General features: G+C 35.7%; 5 protein-coding genes across 7 annotated transcripts; 2 read left to right on the top strand and 3 right to left on the bottom strand.

Moving 5' to 3' along the window:
- Positions 1-2,343: 2,343 nt before the first annotated feature.
- Positions 2,344-6,046, bottom strand: LOC104771399 (uncharacterized). Its single transcript, XM_010495911.3, has 5 exons — positions 5,675-6,046; positions 5,330-5,379; positions 3,607-5,241; positions 3,427-3,523; positions 2,344-3,260 (listed from the first exon to the last, which is right to left on the bottom strand). Exons 1-5 carry the CDS (start codon positions 5,790-5,792, stop codon positions 2,656-2,658), a joined length of 2,505 nt encoding a protein of 834 aa, XP_010494213.1. The 5' UTR covers positions 5,793-6,046; the 3' UTR covers positions 2,344-2,655.
- Positions 6,047-7,352: 1,306 nt separating this feature from the next.
- Positions 7,353-9,319, bottom strand: LOC104772737 (B3 domain-containing protein At5g42700-like). 2 transcript variants are annotated; one of them, XR_015593194.1, is made up of 7 exons: positions 8,985-9,254; positions 8,790-8,900; positions 8,662-8,693; positions 8,376-8,541; positions 8,009-8,116; positions 7,703-7,909; positions 7,353-7,614 (listed from the first exon to the last, which is right to left on the bottom strand). XR_015593194.1 is itself a non-coding variant. In XM_087505495.1 (6 exons), the coding sequence occupies exons 1-6, from the start codon at positions 9,117-9,119 to the stop codon at positions 7,567-7,569; spliced, it is 699 nt and encodes a 232-aa protein (XP_087361621.1). In that variant the 5' UTR covers positions 9,120-9,319; the 3' UTR covers positions 7,353-7,566. The 2 variants fall into 2 exon arrangements, 1 of the variants encoding a protein (XP_087361621.1); XM_087505495.1 differs by lacking the exon at positions 8,009-8,116 and having other exon boundaries at positions 8,985-9,319.
- A 2,702-nt stretch (positions 9,320-12,021) lies between these two features.
- On the top strand, positions 12,022-15,319 carry LOC104771398 (polyadenylate-binding protein RBP47C'). Its single transcript, XM_010495910.3, has 6 exons — positions 12,022-12,625; positions 13,643-14,111; positions 14,288-14,346; positions 14,453-14,583; positions 14,683-14,779; positions 14,904-15,319. Exons 1-6 carry the CDS (start codon positions 12,266-12,268, stop codon positions 15,072-15,074), a joined length of 1,287 nt encoding a protein of 428 aa, XP_010494212.1. The 5' UTR covers positions 12,022-12,265; the 3' UTR covers positions 15,075-15,319.
- Positions 15,320-18,010: 2,691 nt separating this feature from the next.
- Positions 18,011-21,284, top strand: LOC104771397 (uncharacterized). Of its 2 annotated transcripts, XM_010495907.3 has the most exons (12): positions 18,011-18,306; positions 18,381-18,524; positions 18,846-18,929; positions 19,023-19,139; positions 19,208-19,445; positions 19,525-19,640; positions 19,733-20,055; positions 20,135-20,237; positions 20,319-20,375; positions 20,458-20,541; positions 20,647-20,763; positions 20,846-21,284. In XM_010495907.3, exons 2-12 carry the CDS (start codon positions 18,414-18,416, stop codon positions 21,143-21,145), a joined length of 1,650 nt encoding a protein of 549 aa, XP_010494209.1. In that variant the 5' UTR covers positions 18,011-18,306; positions 18,381-18,413; the 3' UTR covers positions 21,146-21,284. The 2 variants fall into 2 exon arrangements, with proteins under 2 accessions (XP_010494209.1, XP_087362587.1); XM_087506461.1 differs by lacking the exons at positions 18,011-18,306; positions 18,381-18,524 and having other exon boundaries at positions 19,003-19,139.
- A 1,659-nt stretch (positions 21,285-22,943) lies between these two features.
- LOC104772736 (protein MIZU-KUSSEI 1) lies at positions 22,944-24,066 on the bottom strand. Its single transcript, XM_010497317.3, has one exon. It carries the CDS (start codon positions 23,787-23,789, stop codon positions 23,073-23,075), a length of 717 nt encoding a protein of 238 aa, XP_010495619.1. The 5' UTR covers positions 23,790-24,066; the 3' UTR covers positions 22,944-23,072.

Below are 24,066 nucleotides of genomic sequence, written 5' to 3'. Positions count from 1 at the left end.
CAAAAATACAAATTACAAAAAAAATAACTAACAAAATATATAATCCCGTGCTGTACCATGGGGTATCACCTAGTATGTTATTAAAGTCTCGAAATATTATTTTAGTTACTCATTTTGGGATGAAAAGTTCATTGGTCCTCTTCAAGTTTACTTTTCCCCCACAATATATACACTTGAAAAAAAAATTGAAAGAGTTCCGGACCTAATTTTTTCCATATATACATTGGGAAAAATGTCATTTAAATCATGAACTTTCAAATTTTGGCCATTTAAACCACGAACTTTGTTGTAGGCCATTTAAAACATCAACTTTTGTTGATTAGCTTTTTTAAACATGAAGTTTCGTTGACCAAGCCAAAAAATACATGACGTTAAATTCGATAGTTGACCTACTAACAGACGTTACTTTGCCGTTAATCACTCCGTTACTAACAAAACTACGTCGTTTTAATGGAAGTTATAGTTCGAAAAAATATCATTTAAACCATGAACTTTTTAAAATAGGCCATTTAAACCATGAACTTATAAATGTATATCATTTAAACCATAAACTTTCAAATTTATGTCATTTAAACCATAATACATGAATACAATGATCAATCCTTCAAACTCTAGTGTAGTATCTTAAAACAAGATGATCAATCCTTCAAACTCTAGTGTAGTGTCCTAATAAATTAAAAAAACTCAAAACAAATAAAAAAAGACACAGAATACATAACAAAGATCGAAAAAAAGGATGAATTGATGTTCTTCATTCTCTTTTTCAGAATCGCATCATGAGGCAGAGTCGAAGAAAGAAGAGAGAAACTAAACTAAGGGTTAAACGGTTTAGCCGGTTAGGGTTATATACTTTTGCTTCGATAACCAAAATTTTCAGGTTGTCTAGTTTTCACCTAACGCCCAAGGCAAGTTCATGGTTTATATGACAGAATTTGAAAGTTCATGGTTTAAATGACATACATTTACAAGTTCATGGTTTAAATGGCCTATATTTAAAAGTTCATGGTTTAAATGATATTTTCTCGAACTAAAACTTCCATTAAAACGACGTCGTTTTGTTAGTAATGGTGTGATTAACGGCAAAGTAACGTCTGTTAGTAGGTCAACTATCAGATTTAACGTCATGTCTTTTTTGGCTTGGTCAACAAAATTTCATGTTTAAAAAAATTAATCAACAAAAGTTGATGTTTTAAATGGCCTACAACAAAGTTCATGGTTTAAATGGCCAAAATTTGAAAGTTCATGATTTAAATGACATTTTTCCCTATATACATTATCAAGTTCAGTTGTTTTTTTTTAATACTATAGTAGCTAGAATGATCTCTAAGTATGTATGTATACTTAAATAGATCAAAGCCAAGAATAAAGTGGGGAATTTTAGCGAAAGTTAGGTTTGAAAACTATAACTAAGAAGTAGATAGTTTGAAGATATAGTTTGAGGAATGGGAAAAATGTCATTAAAATCTCCAAGTCTACATTTTCGTTGATTTAAAGCCCGAACTCTGCTTTTGGAGGAAAAAACACCAATTATTTGTTGACTTCCAAATAAATCGCAAACTCTCGTTGACTTAGCCATTTGAGGCACAACGTTAAGTGGTCAAACGGAGAAATTAAACGCGGTTAATTATCCCGTTAACGAGATCCGTTAATATCAAAACGATGCTGTTTATAACACCCTAAAACCCCCAAATTGAGAAATCGATTCTTAATATCCCCAATTCACAAACCCTAATCGATCTAACCCTAATCAAACATGATATCTTCAATGACGAGAAGATTCCAGGTCTCTTTTTGTTATACACCGGAAGAACGGTCTACCAGGATTCTCTTCAGTTCTCGATGTAAAGATTGCTACACTGGCTCCACAAACACACTTCAATGGCACTCCACGGTCGAACGAAGCTACCACCGATGTCTTTGAGCTAGAACTCAACTCGCCAAATCGAAGAAGAAGAGAGAAATCGAAGAAGAAAAGAGAAATTAAAGAAGAAAATATATATTAAAATCGATTAGGGTTTGTAAATTGGGGATATTAATAATCGATTTCTCAATTTGGGGGTTTTAGGGTGTTATAAACAACGTCGTTTTGATATTAACGGATCTCGTTAACGGATAATTAACCCCGTTTAATTTCTCCGTTTGACCACTTAACGTTGTGCCTCAAATGGCTAATTCAACGAGAGTTTGCGATTTATTTGGAAGTCAACAAATAATTGGTGTTTTTTTCCTCCAAAAGCAGAGTTCGGGCTTTAAATCAACGAAAATGTAGACTTGGGGATTTTAATGACATTTTTCCCTTTGAGGAATGTATACTTTTTGTGTTTATGATGAAATGAGTAGACGTTTATTTTTCATCAAATACCCACCTATATTCTTATTAGCCACGCAAGAAATTAAAGGGTACACCTAGGAATCTACTATTTTTGTTAGTTGTTACATCAATCGCATTGACAGTACACAAAGACTCTCACTCTGCCCATCGATTCAATTTCCATACCATATCATTTGCTCACACAACGTTAAGAAAAAAAAAAAAAAAAATACCATTTTCAGACAAAACATTAACGATGTGGAAGAATGGCTGAAGATAATGATCACCTAAAACGTAACAAGAGCTCACTTTTGACTCGGAGAGGAGAGAAAGAAGAGTCTCGGCTATATGCATATAAGATCTCTTGTTATCTCCTCCAAGAGTCCACTGAAGACTTCCCTCTCTATATCCCTCATAACATCATCTTTCTCGATGAAGGCGAGCATGGAATCGTTCCAACCCATGTCCCACATTGAGTTCAAGTTTGGGTCTTTATGGTGAACATCTCTTTCCAACACGTAGTCTTCAACATGTGATCCTATGTTGTAATCCCTACCGTAGGCTCGCAGCTTCTCTAACTCTTTGCTCATTTGTCTAATAAGATGGTCCAATGAGTTTACTTTAGAGGAACTGATGGGTACCTTGACGAAAGGATGTACACTTAACTCTTGAAATCTCCTTTTCCGTTTCATTAGCTCGAAGCCACATTCAAGGATTAGATTCTTGTCTTCTTGATAGTAATTGCTTTCAACGGAGGCGTCATGAAAGACATTTGGAGGAATGTTGAGTTTGAAAAGTGCCTTTGCTGTGTCTAGAAATAGTTGGCTTTTCACAAATATTTTCTTGAGGTTAATTTCATTTTCAGACAATGTCTCTGTGGTTTCTTGTGTCCGCTTTTCTTGTCGCTTCTCCAACAAAGGTAAACCAGCTTCTACCTCCCCTTTGGTTCCTAAAATAATTGAAACTTATTCAACTTATTTTAGTTCCATATTTATCAAAAAAAAAAAAACAATCGTTTACTTGTTGCATAAAATGCTTGTGGCTCTATCATGAGTGAAGCATGAAGCCTTGGATATGTGGATATGTTTTCAAAACATACATTGTTTGGTTATTACCTTTACATATTGTCTCGGGTAGTCTCTCTGAATTTCCATTAAACTTTGATATTGGAGCTTGTTGATCTATCCCATCCGTGAACAAAATCCCATGATGCTGCTCATGAACATCAAGACACAGAGATTAGAGTTAATATATACAGATGGTATGTGAAGTTTATATACAGTAATAAAGCTTACATTTTCTAATGGAGCTTGGCATGTGACTCTCTCCGCGGCAATAAGAAGAATTGAGTCATCTTTGATCCCTCTCTTATGTTCTTCCACAGTACTTTTGTTTGATGATTGGACCTCAACACCTGAAACATGAGAATTTTTGATGTATGTCTCTGCTTCTGCCTTCGTCTTGTTACATTCATCATCACTTCTGAGTAACTGATCTTGTTTTCCATCTGCTTTCTTAATCTCTGGTCGCTTCATTACTTTGCACAATCCTTCATTCTGATTATATATGTCTTGGTTCTTCTTCTCACGGATCTTGGCTTTATGAACCTCTCCTTCTCTTGCCTTTTGTGCTACTTCAACATGACAAAAGCTTTTCCTTGGAGCTTTAGCATGTTCTGTGACTGTGCGTGCTAGCTTCTTTTGTATATCCACTGAACTCATAAGTTTTGGTGACTGATTGGTCTTTACGCTATATTCTCGCTGAAACCTCTCTTTCTTAATGCTCTCTTCTTCCTCAGGTTTATGAAATATTAGTTTCTTCTCAGAACTAAGTTTCTGTAATGGCTTCCTTGCGACAACCTTATGCTTATGTTCTGTTGGAGATGGGTTCCTTCTGACAACATTTTTCGTCGTCACTTCTCCATCCTTCTTGTATGAAACTTTGCTTCTTTTTCTACTGTTTGAAATTGAATCATCTTTCTCTCTATCTTTCTGCTGAGACTTGGCTTTGTAGTTCATCTCACTCGCGGTTTGAGTCTCTTTATGTACTACTAAATCCAATGATGTTGACTTCCTTGGTGCCTTCTGTTCAACAAGATTTGCACTAGCTTGCATTACTCTACGCCTTGTGAGATTCTCTGCAGATTTAGTGGATGTAACGTTTTTGTTGTTGGTCTCTTTTTCATCTTCTGGAAACTCTCCTAATCCCATTAACTTGGCAACAACACTTGGAATCCTTCCTTTCTGAGGTTTTAGTGATCTCTCTTCTGTATCTCCACAACTACTTGTTCTTCTATGTTTGTTCTTCTTATTATCCTCTTGGTAGTTAAGTGCCAATAGTCTCATCTCGATATCTGCCTTGGCGACTTCTTTGATCTTTTGGTAATTTTGGTTATGAGCATCATCTTGATCCTCATCATCATCATTTTCTTCAAGCAGCTTGATTCTGTTTTTTCTCTGTTTATTCGTTGTGTACTCAGAAGCTTGTTGAATGTCTACAAGCAAACGAAGAGACTGTTCCAAGTCAATAGCACCTTCCATGAGTTGTTCACCGCATTGTATTGAGTACCTCCCTTTACGAAAACTGAGGCCGTTGCTATATGCTTTAATGATCTGATTCAGTTTTTGAGCTCCCTTTGAAATCTCTTTTATATGAACATGAATCATGGGACTGCTTGAGGAAGGTTGTTGTTGTTGCACCAAAACTTGACTGCTTCTTCTTTCTCCCAAAGATCTCTTTCCTACTTCATGCAAGAAGCTAATGATTGAGGCACTCCCTGAAGGATCTCCTCTTGTAGCTTTCCCAGCATTCTCAAGTGCAAATGCTAATGCTTTTGAAAGATCGATTTTCTCCATGCTCCGTCCTTTTCCATAAGGTACTAACTGATTTGAAGCCTCTATGCTGCTGCTAGTGAGTTCTTGAAATGTTGTCTGAAAGCAAACAAACCATTTGATACTAACAAGATAATAGAAATGCTCATTGTGGTTATTGAAAGGTCATAGATGCTTCATAGCTTACAGATTTTGCTCTGGATCCCTTACATCCTCTGTTGGAATATGCATAGCTATCTGCAACCACGAAAAAAGAAATTGGCATTACAGAGTTGTTTCTATGTTTCACAGTCTGATCTGTTCTAGATTAATTGTTCTTGGATAATAAATAATAAATTCTACATGTAGTAGTTCATAATCTTTTATTGCCTTGATGAATTGGCAAGGAGCACTATAGCTGTTGTTGGTACTTCTACTAGATCTAACAAATGAAGTCAGGAAACGTTGTACTACGCTATCGAAAAGATTCAAGAACTTAGCTAGCTACATGCTATCTCTCTTTAGGTTCAATTTTTGTTCACCAATTATTTACCTGTTGGCAGGCAATTCTTAGACCCTGAAAGCTGTTCCTTACGCACACGAAGATCATCCAACAACTTCTGCGCAAAATCTGACCTTTTCATCATCCTCTTCTCGCCATTCGAACTCATTTTCTTTTCTTTCCACTCTTGTGTCCAGAAACAAAAAGAAACAAAAAAAGAAGTCTCTGCACATTTGCTTTAGGGGGATTATTTCTAAAGACTCAATACTACTATTTTGATTTTTATTTTGTTTGGTTTGAGTTGTTTTCTTGACTTGATCTTTGGTTGAAATGGTACTTTCAGTGTTTGGTGAGAAAATTCTAGTAGTGATAGCAAAAAATCTAATTGATAACAATGGAATGTGCGTTTTGGATGATTGACGTGAACGTTAGGCCCTTCTGAGTTAAAATGTGTGTTTCTTATAACTTCGATTGCAAGTTAAGCAATGACGAAGGCCTTCCTTTGCGACTTAACTTTCAAGCCTCCTCCCCTTCACTCTGCTGATGCCTTTAAATTTACTATTAATTATGAACAGAATATTTCTAGTTTATACGTACCAAAATATTAAAATCCCAGATAGATTTTGCATGCTATATATGTATACATTTTTCTTTCTTTAGTATTAATAAATTAATAATTATTAAAATTATTTTCATGCAATATTATATAACCTTCATCATCCTAAAGAGCTAAGGTAAAAGCAACACACAATTTTTTGCCCTACAATTTATACATCTAGAATTAGTATTGCTAGATGAATATATGGAAGGATCTTACGAAATGATTACACAATTACAAATAGAGAAGGAACAAACAAAGTAATTCAAGATGTGACATGACTAAAGTAATACTAGGTAATAACCCTTGCTGTTTGCACGTGATCAAATTTTTGTTTGAAATATTACATTTGTAAATATATTTATTTAGTATAACATTTATAATACAAACTTATATTGGTTTGAATTCATCAAGTTTTTGAAATTTTAAAATATTAATCTTTTCACCATAAATTTTAGATTGACATGATGGCGGATCTGGATCGAATGTGAACCGAAATCAGTTAGATTTTTATCAAAATCTTGAACTATCAAATCAAATAAAAACCACAAAAATTTCATGAACCAAATGATTTAAATAAAAATTTTAACCCGGTCAAACCCATTCGCTAAGCCATCCCGCAATGGGTTTAAATATTTTGAGCCGCAAAATGTCTTTGCATCTGTCCCGCTTGAATTCGTGAGATCCGCGGATAACCCACATATATTTCAATAAATCATTTTTTCTAATCTATAAAATATATTTAAACCTTAAACTTAATTATATTAATAAAGTTATGTGATAAAGTTTTTAAAAATAACACATTTGTTTTTTTTTTTTGTTAAAAACACAATGGCATATATGTAGCTGTAAATAATAATTCAAAATGAGATTAAATTAATAAATCTAAAATATTGTGTATATAAATAAATTAAATAGTAGTAGCAGTTGATAAAAGAAATAGTAGTGACAGTTTTATGTATTATTATGAAATATTAAAAGCAAATAATAAATTAGGGAAAAAGTTTTCTGGCGAGAATAGAATGCTTCTCTTTTAATATAGAGATTTAATATATAGGGGATAAGATTTTTTTTTTATCCTAGTCTATAGATAAAAAAAAAAAAAGAGAAAACATCAAACATAAAACCAGATTTAGTGTTATCTCCCATTCTTTCAATTTAGAAGATTTTGCACCTTGAGTAATGGACATAACCACTTCCAAGTTCCAAAACAACGTTAATCATATATCATATTTTAGCGGTGAAGAGCACAATTAGCCTAGAGTTATAGCTTCTTACATACAAAAGACAAAAAGGGCAATAAAGTTCTAACTCGGGCCATTTCCAAATTCTTGACATGATCAGCTCATATCTCTGAGCTTTCTCCAGAACTTCCAACTCTTATAACGTAAACCTGACCGAAGAACAACGACATTGATCATCAGTTTCAGCATTTGTTGCCCAAGTTTGGTTAGTTAGGTTAACATAAAGGGTTTACAAACCTTGAAAGCGGTTGGGCGAACTAACTCGAAAACAAGAGTATCTCCATACGCTAGATTGTGAGCAATCGCAAACCCCATCCATCCACCACTAAGTCCAGTCCTTTTCGCTAAGTAGATGGTCTCATACTCCGCGCCTTCTTCATCTATCAAAGTTATGACACCATCATGTTTCCCGAGGTGAGATCTGCAGAACTGAACTGGAAGACCCTGATTGTAAAATATACAAAAACATCAGATGAGATGAGGTTCAATTTCTACAACCATAGAAGAGACTTGATAAACCAGAGAAACGCCCAAAACCAAGACCTTTAGACAAATCTAGAATGATGTTCTTGAGCTGGAAAGGCTACAACTCCCCTGCACCATCCCTAGGCTATTACAATAGTCCAGCTCTAGCCTCTAGACATAACGGTCCTGACATTATTATCTCGAACTCCTCAGATTACAAACCATACTTTTCCAAGTAACACACGCAATGCAAAGACTGGGGATGGACTCTAAGCAAACAGACTAGCAATTATGCAATGTAAAAGTTCTATAAATAGCTAAACTCAACATATACAGCTTGACAGTTTTGTAACACGAACCGATGCAAAGACCAGAAATGGACTTTTTAACCGAACATAACAAAAATTAAGCAATGTTTTTGTTGTGTATATAAAAGTTGATTTACCAGCCAGAAGCCACCAGAAACATGTGATTGAAGCATAGATTTAACAAAACTTGGGTAATCACTCCCCAAATCAGCCTGAAATTTCTCAGCTCTTGCAATAGCCTCGTCTCTGATTTTGTCAGAAACATAAACCCGATTTGACAAGTTTCTCCTTTTACTCACCCCCCTTAACAAAAAAAAAAAAAAAAAAAAAAAAAAAAAAAAAAAAAAAACAAATCAAGTTGTACAATTTCAAAAAGATCAGATCTTTAGAGATGAAAAAGATCAGATCTTTATGCAATTTTACCTTCTGCGATTCTGAACTCGTTGGAGATCAACCTGCAAAAACAAGAACCCCAAATTCATAAAACGAGCTAAAACCCTAAAATTCAAGAAAAAGAAGAACAAAAAAAACCAAGGATCAAGAAGACTTGCTTCTCTGTAAACAGGAGTAGAAGAAGAATTAGAGAGACGGCTAGATCTACGGACAATCACCATCTGCTTCTCAGCCTTCTCTGGTGTCCGAGGAATACATCTCTTCTTCATCTGTTGTCAACACAAAAGACTTTAAATTAACACAACCGATGATTTGTAATGGATTATATATGTGAAAGAGAAAGGATTCAAAACTGGGGAAGTCTTGAGAGAAGTGGGATTGAGATTTCGACTGAGCTTTGGAAGATTCAGAGCTTCCATTCGTTTCTTGTTCTCTTCCACTCTTTTCAGACGAAACTCTTCGTAATTTGATTGTTTCGCGACCACCATTTTTTTTTGGGTTTTCTTCTTCAGAGAGAAACTCAACTCTGTTTTTTTTTTTCCTCTTCTCTGAAATGAAGCAAAAACACTAACTGACCGTTCGGAGCTCAGTGATTTGAATTTGTGGGGGTACTGAGTTGAGTTCCATCAAAAAAATATCAAGAGTCAAAAGAAAGATTCTACCAAAACAAAACAAATGTTTGGGCCTTATCGTGGGCTATGGACTGAGGAACAATGATCTTTACTCTTTAGAGATAAATAAACGGCCAATAGTGCATTCGGGTTTTCGGGTTTTAGATATATAGAACTCGTTCGAGTTTTTTATACTATTGGATCGGATTCGGGTATTATCTGTTAGGGTTCGGGTAATTCAGGTTTATCCGAATTCAAACAAACCAAAAAAAATAAACTAATTTTTATTGTTAATAAATTTTAGAACACTTGTATATATATAAATATTAAACGTTTCACAATAGAACAGAGAAACTAAGATGGCAAAATGGTTAAAGATGCACTCTTAAATATTCAAGGTTTTGGATTCAAATCCCTCACTCGATCGGGTTTTATACAATATCCGAACACGACCCGAAGTAGACCCTGTATTCGGGTCTGGATAATATGCCCACACCTATCTACAACCAAATTTCAAGAAAAAAAATGTTACTATCACTTAATTTCAAAATAATTAATTTAAGACAAATGTTACCATCAATTTATTTTTTTTAAAAACTTTCAGAAATATAGTGACGAAAATATTCGTTTTACGTAAAATTATATAAGGCATTTGCAAAAATACCATTTCTTCTATACACTTTCTATATAAAAAATGACAAATTTTAAATCATACTCCTCAAAATCATATTTTAAAAATTAATTTAACATATTCTAGCTGTATATAAGAGGACAAAAATGAATATGACCAAAAAAAATATTTTTTAAAAAGAGTATCTACGAAAGAGTATTTCTAACAATTTCTTTATATTTTTAAAAAAATATGTTTAAGAAAAATACTTTTTTTTTAGAATCAGTAATATACTTTATTATTTTTTATAGTAATAAAATTGTATAATTTCCTTATAATATTTTTTTTTCTGAAATATTATAATTTAGTAGTTTTATGTGTTTTCTAATTAAAATATCTTAATGGATGGACATAGTACATGTCGTGATCACGTGAACTACCAACTAAGAATCTAAGATAATTTGAACTTTTTAATTTTTTTTTAAAACTTTTCTATTAATATTAATAATAATAATGGGCCTCCCATTAATGGGCTCGGCCTTGAAACTAATTACAAAGGTCCAGCAGTTACAAAAAAGGGGAAATGGCGGTCGATGCCTTCGCCGGAAAAACGATCGGATCCTGCTGAATGACCTGAAACAGAAGCTTGAACAGGAACGCCGGTAGTTGCAGGATCCACGGCTTTGCGGCGGATACACCAAATCGAAACCCTTGACATCCGCAACCAAACTCTGTCTCAGATTCTTCTCCGGTGTACGGCTTGACCCGCTACAGATCCTCCGACAAGTTCAAACCACCAATGACAGGCTCTGCGAAGACAGGTCCCGTGCCTAGCAACCCGCTCACTCAGATCTAACACGCCTCTTCCAGCTCTGGCAACCACCACAACCTCCAGGTAGGTTTGCTTCAATTCGGTCTGGTGGACACAAAGTCATGGTGATTTACAGAGGATGATGGCTCAATCCAACCTCCATAAACCGAAACCCATGATAGCCCCTAAGGATGTCAAACATCTAGGTTAACCACCGCAACAATGCAACAATACCCTCCTGCCCTCCTCCGACTTCCGCTGCAACTGCAGCTTCTGGCGGATGGGTGAACCAAGGGAAAGCTCCACCGTGACCAAACGCGGCTTGATCTAGAAGCTTCCTGACCATCCAAAACCGTAGCCACAGTTGCATCAGAGGAAGACAATACCACGCCTCTGTTGCTGGAGATGCAAACCACCCACCACTGCCTTCCCCTTGTAGATCCAAGACCCGCAATGAAGATCCGCCCAATCTTACCTGTCAAAGAAGTCAACCCCGAACTGAGAAGTAATGTCTCGACTAGACGGAGAGAAGTCAAGTTCCAGTGAGAGAAACACCAGATCTGACCACCGGAGCTCACCGAAGAAAAGCCACGGCTCTCACTTCTCACCAAAGCCAACGAAACCGTCTGCGAGTCCCAACACACAAAGTCTTCCACCCAGATCTGCCAAGTCCAGCCACGAAAAACGCTGCCGTCCTCAAGCAAGTCCGCCGAGCCTTCACTAGCAGACACCTCCAAAAAGACTCCGCTTCACGCGCCGAGACATCACCGGAAACCACCAACAAGAGAACCAGATTGGAGACGAAGGACCACCTCACAGAGAGAGCGACGATGACAGAAGAATCAGCTAAGAAAAAAGGGGAACAAAAGCCCTCTCCGGTGCCGGAAGGGCAACCGGAGAGACGGCGGCTCGAGATCTAGGTTTAGGTTTTTAGAGAGAAGGTGGAGAGAAAAAAGAGAGGAGAGAGAGAGTAGTCTTACTTTTCCTTCAAGATAATTTGAACTTGCCATTACTAAAATAAATCAAGTGTAAATTGAAGGCCAATCATACCAAACCAAAATTTATTAAGCGAAACCAAAACTAAACCAAATTACAAATAGTTTAAAGTTTAAACTGATTTCTACTTTTGATAGAACCGAAAACCATAAAAAAGCGAAGTTGAACAAAAACCGAAAACTAAACTTGGTTAGAGCCTTAGAGGTTACTAGGGCTATCATCCTAAGTGGTTATTACCAACTCTAATTTCTAAACTAGCCTAGTCTAAACCGAATAATAATCAAACAAAACCGGTAGCACTTAGGAATTAGGAGGATACACACACTACAAAACAGCAATAAGTATCAATCTTGAGGGCGAGTGAGCGCGTAAAAAGTGGGAATAGAACGTGCGTGGAATCTAATCGCACGGTCAAGATTAGACGAAAGATGAATCATCAATCAAATCCCTAATGTTTGTGACATACACAAACCAAGTCATATAAACCTAACTAGGGCAACACAAGAGTATCAAAGCCGCGTCTTTGCACTTTTGCATTGAAACATATATAGCAAAAAAAACCCCTAATTCCGCCACTAATTCCAACCACACGAAACCACCACAATAATGGCAGACACCACCACCAAGGTTCAATCTCCAGAAACAACAACCACGGTGGTTGATGACGAGAACCAACGGATAACAACATCGCCGCCGCCACCACCACAATGGAAAGGGATGAGGTACCCTTCTCCTATGGTAATGCCACATCACATGATGTATGCGCCACCTCCTTATCCTCCTTATCATCACCATCTTCACCCTCATCATCCGTTTTATCACCCGCACCATCACCACCATCATCAGTCTCGTGGTAACAAGCATCAGAATGCTTCGAATACTGAGAATAAGACTATTTGGGTTGGTGATTTGCTTCATTGGATGGATGAGAATTATCTTAATTCTGCCTTTTCTTCTTCTGGAGAGGTCTGGTTTCACTCTTTTTTCTCTCGACTCTGTTACTAAAGTTGTTCAAATTTTTGGTTTTTCTGTGTTTTTGACTTTTGTAATATTGATGTTAGTATTGCTTCCACTAGTTGTTTAGTGTATCTTGATGTGTTTTCTCTGTCGGCCAGGTCTGGTTTCACTCTTCTCTTATCTCTGCTTAGTGTTACCAAAAACCTCTGTTACGAAAGCTACCTAAAGTTTTGATTTTTTATGTGTTGACTTTTGCAATATTGATGTTAGTATAGCTTGGTTGCTTACCACTAGTTGTTTAGTGTATCTTAGTTTGCTAAAGTTGTCTAATTTCTCAGGATAAAGTATGATTCTTTAAGAAATTTGTTTTCATGAAAGTACCTAGTGAATGGTCTATGGTGTCACAGTACTCTAGTCTACTTTCGTCTCTCTATTTGTCTGAGTATGATATGTTATCCAAGTCTTCGTTTCTTATGTGTTGACTTTTGCAGTTTTGATGTTTTTGGTACCTTTTCTTAGAATACATACAATGTTGTTAATTCTTGGTTGCTTCCACCAGTTGTGTATCTTTGTCAGCATAAAGTATCACTCTTTGAAGGTTTTTGCTGCTGTAATGTATAATAATAATAATATTGAGAGTGTCCAGTGAATGGCCTATTTTGGTGTCACAGTACTCGAGTCCATCTCCCTCTCTAAATATGTCTGAGGGTTATATGCTAATTAAATCTTCTTTTTGACGTGTTTAACTTTTGCAAGTTCGGTGTTTTTGTATCTTTGTTAGACTTCCACCTGTTGTCCTGTGTATCTTTGTCACCCATAAGTATGACTCTTTGGAGGGTTTTGCTGATGTGAATTCTATTGATACTGAAACTGTCCAGTGAATTGTTTATGGTGTCACAGAATTCGAGTTCATTTTCATTCTTTAATCTTTAATGTTATCACTTGAAGCATGTTTTATGGTTATTTTGCATCGACTCTATTTTTTCTGGATCTTGTTTCATATTGTGCTTACTTGTTATGATGTAGATTTCGTCGGTTAAGGTTATCCGCAATAAGCACACTGGTAGGTCTGAAGGCTATGGGTTTGTGGAGTTTGTTTCCCACGATGTTGCGGAGAAGGTGTTGCAGGAATTCAATGGTGAAACTATGATAAATGCCGAGCAACCTTTCCGTTTAAACTGGGCTAGTTTTAGCACCGGTGAAAAGCGTTTAGAGAGTGGTCCTGATCTCTCGATTTTTGTGGGAGACTTAGCGCCAGAAGTCACTGATACTTTGTTGGAAAAACTATTTTCTGAGAAATATCCATCTGTCAAGAATGCAAAAGTTGTCATGGATGGCATCTCTGGTCGATCAAAGGGATATGGATTTGTGAGATTTGGAGATGAAAATGAGAGGAGCAAAGCTATGTTGGAGATGAATGGCGTGAAATGTTGTAGCCGCGCTATGCGAATTGGTCCTGCAACCCCTAGGAAGCCAAGTGGTTATCACCAACAAGGTATATTGTCTGATCTTTTATCTTTCCTTACCAAACCATGTGTTTTGTATCTAATGGTTGTGTCCTGAGTACTTGCATTTCATCTTTAATCAACACTTGCTTGTGACTTGTGAGGAACATGTTCTTGTTACTTCCAGTACCTTTCCAGTCTCTTAATATTTGTTTGGACTTTGCAGGTGGGTATATGTCGAATGGTGGCTTGCCTCGACATGATGGGGAATCATTGAACACAACAGTAATTTCTTTTTCCTTGTATCTGTCTCCTTGGTTTCCCTGTTTTGTCTTGGTTGTGACTGTGGAAAGATGGGTATGATCTTTATCCTTGCATGTTTATATTGCAGATATTTGTTGGAGGACTTGATTCTAGTGTCACAGACGAAGATCTTAGACAACCTTTTGCTGCTTTTGGTGAAATAGTCTCTGTCAAGATACCTATTGGCAGAGGATGTGGATTCATTCAGTTTGTGAACAGGTAAACATTTATGCAGCACTGAAGCTATGAATGTGGATGTTGACTCTCTATTCCTTGACATGTCACCCGATTTGATATTGGTACTTGACATTGTTGCAGAGAAAATGCAGAGGAGGCTTTAGGGAAATTAAATGGGTCTCTGATTGGTAAACAAACTGTTCGCCTTTCTTGGGGTCATAATACTGGCAATAAACAGGTAACTCTGCTATATCCTGCGTTACTACTATTTACATTGTTGGATAGTCATTTCGGTTTGGTTTATATGATCCGACGTAGTTTCTTCTAATCTCTGACCAAAGATGTATTGGTGCTTTTTTCAGCCTAGAGGTGAGTATGCAGAGCATTGGGTTGACCACCCATACTATGGAGGACAATTTTACAATGGTTATGGATACATGGTACCGCCACATGTTGACCAGAGAATGTATGCTGCTGCACCTTATGGAGGTTATCCGGTTTACGGTGGTCATCAGCAACAACAAGTAAGCTGAGAAGAACAATAAAAGAAGTTAGTAGGTATCAAGACAACAAGAATTGTCTTTCTTCTTCTCTCTCTCTCTATCCTCTCTCCTTGGTTTAGCTCCCTGGGCAATGAATTTTGATAAAACCATAGTGCTACTTAATTTTTATTTAGGGATTTTGATTGGATTGATTGATTCGATTTGATTTGTCAGATGCTTATATTATGGAACTTTAAGTGGTCGATGATTGGGCTTTTGATAAGTCCTGCTTTTTATGTGGTTTCTCATACTAGTGAGTAGTGAGTTACAATAGTCTTGAACACGATTAGTTTATCATTAGGCTTTAAGTGATAACCAAAAAAAAAGCTTAACATAACACCAAACACTACAAGGTAAGTGAAGACACCCATTTACTACATACTGTAAATCGTGAGTGGTTGATTCGGAACTCAGAAGTGTTGTCTTTGAAGCCGTGGATGGGGTTTCATAAATCCTAAAAACACATAAGCGCCAGACATTTCCTGAAACCTGTGTAGCTTACTGCACCAAATGTTAGGTTTCAGAACCGTATCCTCTTTATTCTCTTCTGCCAACACCTATTACATAAGATGCAGAACTATAACCAGATCCTAATCTGAAGCTTTCTCACGATCTCATGGCGATCAGATACGAAGGTCTCATCTCTCATGTCTGACACTTCCGTGTTCCGACGACATACAACATTAAGCATGAGGAAAAATACAAACATCTCTATAGCTAGTTAAGGAAGACATCCATAACAGCAAACCATCTGCTACAATCGCAGTCTCTCTTTAGTCTTCACTCTGCCGGCTCAACTGCCACGTCAACATCGTATCAAAAGCTAAAGTCAAAAGGTGTTGATGTGAATCATGTAATTTTACTCATTAAGTTACGTTGTATAAATCTCAATACGAGAATCGCTTAGAACGAAGGGGCAGCTTCTTTGAGACTGAGTTTTGTTCAGAAGTGTTTTGTGTGCAAGAATGATAAAGCAATAATCCACTTCTGACTATTACAGAGTTGTAAAAACATAATTTAGAACGTTCTTTAGCTAAAACATTAAACTTAACATATATATTAATTAAATCAAACTTTGCATAAATAATTTGGTCGTTGTTATCAGTGCTTGGTCAAGATCTTATCTTGTGATGTCGATCGAGATAAAACACACACCGATCCATGTTCCTAACATAAATATCAATTGGATCTATAAAATAAACAAAAATTAAATTGACACATAAGATTTGTTTTAACGACACACAAATGCAGAAGAAACGAAAAGGTTTAAATCCACCGCACCACGTTCACTCATGATGGTTGAAACACATGCCCACACCTCCCCTCCTCATTATTTTCTGTACGGATCTATCGATCTCTCTTTCCCATAATACTTCTTTTTGTATTTAAACATATTTATACTAGTATTTTAATTTATAGTGCATGTGGTGTATATAGTAGTTAGATTACCAACATCTCAGTTCATAATTATATTCAATAGAGAAAAAAGTAACATTTAGTGGAAGATTCTTTAAGCCAAAAAGAAACGGCCCGATTAGGTAGAAATGTATAGTATAGTTGTATCAATCATCAGTATCTAAAACAAAAGAACTTATTTGAGGTGTTGTTATGGTATGAACATAATTTTCAAAAGAGACAAGTCAACACAACAGAAGCTTATGTAATAGTAATACTAATATGCTTTGCCAGTCTCGATTGCGAACAAACTAAAGATAGTGTGTAAACAGGAGTTTGAAACTAGTTTTACGTTTTAACGATGAGAAAATAATATTGTGGAGATTGTATTTAATGTTCCTTTAACCAAAAACACAAAAAAAATGTTCGCATGAAAGCTTCTAGCGGCGGTTTCCATTTATGATGATGCTTCCCTCTTTTTGTGTGCTTCCCTTTTGTTCTCCACGTCACACATGTGTCTTACAATTGTGTCAAGTCGTGTTCAACCATCGTTGTGTTCACTTCATCTTAACACCTCAAACACCTTACTCTCTCTTTTGCCGGGTTAGTTCATTCCAAACCAGTTTCGAATCTATTCTACCAAGAGATTGACTTAAGCTAAACCATTAATCCACATCGACTTTTCTTTTGACATTATCATTTACGTAACGGCCAAAAAAATCTCATAATCACTTTGACACATTGATTTTTGTTTCTTGTTTTTTGGGGTCAAATCAACAAAACTGTGATTATCAAACCATAAATGTAACTACAATATTATTTTTCTAAAAAGGCAATGGTAACGTGTATTTGAGAATCTATAGTTACCAATTATAATACTAGTTTCTTTTTCTTTAACCTACCAATCAAACCATAATTATTTTATTGGTATTGCAGAGTATTTACATAACAATTTTCTTTTGTTTATATTGTTTAACAAAAAATGTTACTCCATTTTACAACTTTGTCTTTATTTCATACTGTAGTTTGTTTTCGCATATTTTGAAATTAAATCCAGCATATAAGTTCCCCTAAATCATTTTATTCTCATCTCAATGTTAATCTAATTCTCAACTTCTTATTAAGTAGAGGGAAAAAAGTATTATTAGTATACTGATAAAAAAACAATTTGATGTCGGAGGGGAGGGGGGTGTATTGAAACAATGATTTTGAAGGATTTAGGAAATTTGAAATTTTGATAGATTTTAGGGAAGTTGATATGATTTATGTTCTTTCAAATTCTACCTAAAACCATGAGATTTGAATTTCTATATTTTTAACTAAACAAATCCTCTCAAATCCTTCAGAATCCCTAAAACTTATTAAAATCCAAATCCACAAACTGTTTTGAATAACAGTTGATTTTAAAGTAAATTTTTAAATCATCAGTTCAATAACGGTAGATTTCAGAAGACTTTTTAAAATTCATGATTGAATAACATATGATTTGTAACTTTTACATAAATTACCTAAAATGTCAAATTAAGCGACCGTTTCATTCACCGCTCCTTTCGATATCCCTCACTTATTTTTTTTTTGAGCTCTCAATAATAAACAAATCAGGAAAAAAAACTCACCGAAGCTGAAGACGAAACATCACCAAATCTTCATCGTCTGGACTTGTCTCCATCTAAAAAATTATTTATACACTTCTCTCTACATAACAAAGGTGATTCGACGTTCCAGCTGTACCATTCTGTAATTTTCAAACTTTTCAAATTCAGAATGATCATCATCACACTACCTCGCTGATCCGAAAGCCCGTAATTTACAATTTCTTCTTCATAAGGTAATTTTGAATTGTGGTTCAATGTTCTTTTTCCTTGCTCTGTGATTTATTTGTTTGAATTTTGGATTCTACAGATTTTTTTTTTTTTTTTGATTCGGAGACGAAAGATGATGATGAGTAGCAGCAGCAGCAGCAACAACAGTAGTAGCAGTAGTACTAGTAGTAGTAGTAGTTATACAAGAGGCCGAACAAATCAGTCAACTGCAAATACGAAAATTGTGAGTGAGGAATCTTAATCGTTTTGATCCATTTTTTTTTTGTCCACTTGGTGTAATTCAATTGTTAGATTCAAACAAAACGTGAATCTAGATTTTCGTTTTGTTTTGTTTTTGTTATGATCTTGAAAAAAAATCTTGGAAAAATAAAGTTCTTGAGATTCTTCTATGGAATCCTATGCAATCTCCGTGGACTTTTCATTTTTTATATTATAGAATTTTTAAAAAAATTTGTGTCTTGTCTGGTTTTGATATTGTCAAGAAATTTAGATCCATTAGTATGCTGTGAAGTTGGTCTGACCATGAGCTGAATAATTGATGCAGGGGAAGAAATTGAAAGGTGGTGAAAATGGTGTTGTAAACCGAAAGGCCTTAAATCGAGAGAAGTTAATTGCTCTGCAACAAGATGTAACCGCTTTTTTTCGAGTGTTTTTTTGTTTTCAGTTATGATCAATCAATAGTCAATACACTGAGTTTATAGATTTTCTTTGGTTTTAAAAGGTTGAAAAGCTGAGGAAGAAGCTGAGACTTGAAGAGAATATACACCGAGCAATGGAAAGAGCATTTAACAGACCTCTTGGAGCACTTCCCCGTCTTCCTCCGTTTCTACCTCCATCGGTTAGTACCATTTCTTTTCCCTCTAAATCTTCTTTACAACTGGGATTGATTTTTGGTTCTTCTTGTAGATTTTGGAGTTACTTGCAGAAGTGGCTGTTCTCGAAGAGGAAATGGTTCGGTTAGAAGAACATATTGTGCATTGTAGACAAGAATTGTATCAAGAAGCAGCTTCTACGTCTTCATTGATAGCAATCTTGAAATGCTCGGCTGATTTGCCTAAGCATTGGCAGAACAAATCCAAGTCAGCTTCAAGTAAAGCTATAGATTCTGAATCACCTCTTTCGCGGGAACCGTGTTCTGTTTCAGGTGAGCTTATAGGGTTCTACGCAGGTGTCTTGGTGTGATTTAAACTGATATATGATATATGCTACTGTTTCCTTTTCAGAGAGTCGGAGGGGTAAAGAGAACAAGTTGAGTGCTAATTCTATCAAAACACCGGTGAAGAAAATGACAATTTCTCATACACAATTGAATAAGAGTTTAGATGCTCAGAAACTAGAGGTACATACATAATAATAGTCTCCATCTTTGCATTGTTTTGTTTTTTTTTCTTATTTTCAAATAAAGATTTCAGTTTACTTGCATGAATACAGCATGAAAGTCATAGGCATAGCAAAGCAAGTGCAGAGACGAGGTATTATGGTGGCGCTGACGATCCAAATAAAATTTCGGAGGATCTTGTTAAGTGTTTGTCTAACATTTTCATGAGAATGGACTCATTAAAGAAAGCCGCAGTTACAAAATCTCAAGAAAACAATAAAGATACGACATTCAGGGATCCTTATGGAACTTGCACCAGCTTTCAAAGAAGAAATATTGGTCCATATAAGAATTTTAATGATGTTGAGGCAGCTTCAGTAAACCGATATAGAACAACGTCGTCAAGTTCTTCTTTGTTTCTCATCCGCCAACTGAAGTAAGCACGGTTTGAAAAATCCTACGTTAAAAATGAAAGTTGATTTTGTGTGTGTTCATCGATTATTTTTTCTTTTCAGACGTTTGCTTGGAAAACTTTCTTCAGTCAACTTGCAGAAACTTAATCATCAGCAGGAGAAGTTAGCTTTCTGGATTAACATTTATAACAGCTGCATGATGAATGTAAGCACTAACCAATATCTATATGAAAATGTTACATTATCTTGAGGTTATTAACTAAGTATTACATTATTGAAACATTAGGGTTTCCTTAAACATGGAATACCAGAGAGCCCTGATATGGTGACACTAATGCGAAAGGTATGTCTAAGATTATATTTTTCTACATGGAAAATGAAAAGATAACAATGTTTCTAATTGAGATGGTCCCTTGTGCTTGTAGGCGACTATAAATGTGGGAGGCCACTCTCTCAACGCATTCACGATCGAACACTTCATCCTCCGCTTACCTTATCACTCAAAATATGTAAAACTTTTTGTTCGCTGGTCCCTTTCCTTTCTCTAGCTAGAGTTGTCATTATAATCTATTGGTGATTTTTTTGCTTATACTTTCTCTGGCTTGACCTACCAGATTTCCCCTAAGAGTTCAAAGAAAAATGAAATGGCAGCGAGGAGTAAATTTGGTTTGGAATTGTCAGAGCCACTTGTAACATTTGCTCTCTCATGTGGTAGTTGGTCCTCACCCGCTGTAAGTATATGTTTCTATCATATTACTATACTTCTTAATATGTTCCAAAACTAAATGACGACTGAGGTGAAATGTAATGAAGGTACGGGTGTACACTGCTGGTAAAGTAGAGGATGAATTGGAGGTGGCGAAAAGAGAGTATTTGGAAGCATCGGTGGGGATATCCGTGGCGAAAATGGGGATGCCAAAACTGATGGATTGGTATAGTCATGACTTTGCAAAGGACACTGGATCATTGCTTGATTGGATTTGCCTTCAGTTGCCTACTGAGTTGAGAAAAGATGCTCTCAACTGTCTTCAGCAAGGGATGTCTCAGCCCCCTTCTACTCTTGTCCGTATTGTCCCTTATGACTTCACTTTTAGATACCTTTTTGCCATCTGAAAATATTTGTTTGTTAAGGCGGTTTGTTTTCTCTCTTTTAGTAGTCTTTAGATTCTTGTTTGCGTCAACAGAAAATGTACATCATTATAGTGTTCGGTTTAACAAATAAGGAGAAATTGAAATTATAGTGTTCGGTTTAGTTTTGTGCTCGTTTCCAACCCACATCATTTGTAAGCTAGTAGATAGATGGCAAGAAATGAAAAAGTAATTAAGTAAATGGAAATTGCAAGAGTTGTTATTAGATTTTTTTTTTAAAAGCAAAAATGTACCAACTTATGATGTGAGTCAAAATGTAACATGTTAATTAGTTTTTGCATGAGCTTATGAAAATATATTCATTTGGTATTTACATATGTGCGAGTACAGCACATAATTGATTTACGGAATTTTATAAGGGAATCAAGAAAGCGAATTTCTTTAATGATGACTTAAGCTCAAAGATTATAAGAACATTCTAACAATCTTGAGAGTAAGTTTAAGTTTTTTCTCGAAATTGTGGAGGTTGTCTACGTCTCAAACCATTCGTAGTTTATGTTACCAAATAGGTGTTTAGGTCTTCGTCAAATTCTCATGAGAGATTTCCCTGATCTTCAAAGAGGCGTCTCTCTATTTATATGAAGAGATAGTCATTCTAGAATATGTATGATTTCCATATTTCTAAGGGATAATATGTTATTTTTACGATTGGTTGTATATTCTCTTGGATTCGATCTCATATTTTCTCTTTGTTAGGTCAGTGCCGAACTCATCAGACTTACATTTTTGGGTCAAGTTCACAGATTATTCGGTGTATTTTTCGTTTAAGCTGGATTAAACGGAGTGTAGTAAAACACTTATACAACATACATCAATATATAACTCGTTAGATAATTATATAGACTTCAAAATATTAATACTATAATTATGTGGCGGAAGTAGACATCTTTATTATCAAGTAGATGTCAACATAGAAAAACAAGAAACATATGTTCTTTTAAATAATCCATTTGTGAAATTTAACTTAAAGAAGTATTGACTGTATTGTTTTAGTTTTTCTATATTTTCTTCTCTTTTCTCAAGTGAAAAAAGAGTACAGTATTAGCCTTCATTTATCATTGGGACTCATACCGTCGCACATCTCGCACGCCCTAGTGAAATGTGACCTTGCTTATATGGGCCGTTCTGTTACCGCATTGGCTAAACAGGGTGAAATGCTATTTTAACCCCCGATTTGTACTTATAATTAACGTCATTAATTTGTCTAGTTTATCTCATAGTGACAATAATATAGGATGTAATGAAACATGTACAAATAAGTTATTAATAAAAAGTATACGTAAATAGTTAAGCATATGGCTATATTGTATTGTATGTTAAATAACATGTACTAGATCTAGATTACTAAATACCTCGTCTTCTAGAAGATTTAAAATTAGTGTGAATGTCGGTGCAAGTTTCTTTGTTACGTATTTACTAAGTTTTATAAATATGTCTAACTCTTCGTTGATACAAATCATACAAGTGAATATTCATTTTTTTTTCATAAAATAACAGGAAATATACCGGTTTGAACCCATGTACTACACCATTAGGATATAAATCATGATCAACATTCATGTCTTTTCCTATATATTAATTATCCAGAAAAGTGTTTTTATATTGTAGCTTTTTGTAGCCTTTTCGTAAGAGAGGTACCTATGGAAAAAGGATGAACACTTAGCCGTAGCCTTAACTATGGTCCACAACCCACAGGGAAGCTCTCATCAACTACTTCCTTTTTCTACATACTTTAATAATTGCTCAATGAAAAAGTTCCCCATTTAGAAAAATCATCAACTAATTTAGTAGAGATATTACATTTCTTACAAAATATTCAATCACCATTTGTAACTATGTAGATTTAAAAACATAGTAAAAAGGACGTCAAAAAGAAAAGTGTAACAAACAGTTAATGAGACCTGAGAAAGTAGATACTAAGCTCCGTGCCCTGACCACTACCTTCAGGGTTGATCATATACAATGCTTCAGAGTCTTTAGAACCAATCACTCTATCGAATCGAGCTCTCATATAAGTCATTTCTCCTTCTGTCTCTTGATTATATTGGTTCTTGCATGGTAACACTCCAGCTCCCATAGAAACACCTCTCAGTGCATCAATCACATACGTTTCTTCCTCACTCATGTTCTTTCTCCTTATCGAATATCCGATCTTTCGGCCATTACAGTAAATCCCCCACACGTACTCCTCCAACACCTTCTTCCTCGATGTCTTCGTCTCGCTTTCTAACGCTATCCTCACAGTCTCCGAGGCCATTTCCTTTTGCAACGCGGAAGTCAGCATCGGGAGTTCAATGATGAACATTGGTAGGCAATGGGGATCTTCTTGTATTGCAAGAAAGACTCTTCCTTTGCGAAACCCGAATATCGTTCCCGTTGTTGCGTAGTCTTTAAGTAAGGGTCGTCGATGCCCTCGGCTTAACAAGTTAACCATCTTGCAACCAGATGATAGCATTGGTATGAGCTTGAACATTTTGAGAACCCCACCACCGATGCTTCCAGAAGATTTCTTAGAATGTTTAGAGTCCACGGAATTTCCCGTGTGCCGCAAAAGTGAGAGCACAGCGGAGCTATCCATATTGAAAAAGGGGTTAGATCGGATCGGCATAGCTCACCTCTGCTTGCTGTTCTTATTGTGTATTTTGTGGATGAATATAATTAAGGTTAGGCATATAGAGAGACACCACATATATAAAGGCATATATGTATACTTGGGGGGGGGGGGGGGGGGGGTCGTCTTGTACTAAGTTAGGAAAGATGGTTTGTCATTTGGTTTTGGGAATCTTTCAAAAAAAAAAAGAGAAAAGAAATTGGTTTTTGGAGACATGTGTGAAGATAAAAAGGAGAAACCACTATTTCACATTGTTACTTATTTCTGGCTTATG

This window comes from Camelina sativa, chromosome 20, assembly GCF_030686135.1.
Source record: "Camelina sativa cultivar CO46 ecotype springtype chromosome 20, ASM3068613v1".
Taxonomy (NCBI): domain Eukaryota; kingdom Viridiplantae; phylum Streptophyta; class Magnoliopsida; order Brassicales; family Brassicaceae; genus Camelina; species Camelina sativa.
Note: the sequence above shows the minus strand (reverse complement) of the source record. Positions and strands in the feature narration are given on the sequence as shown.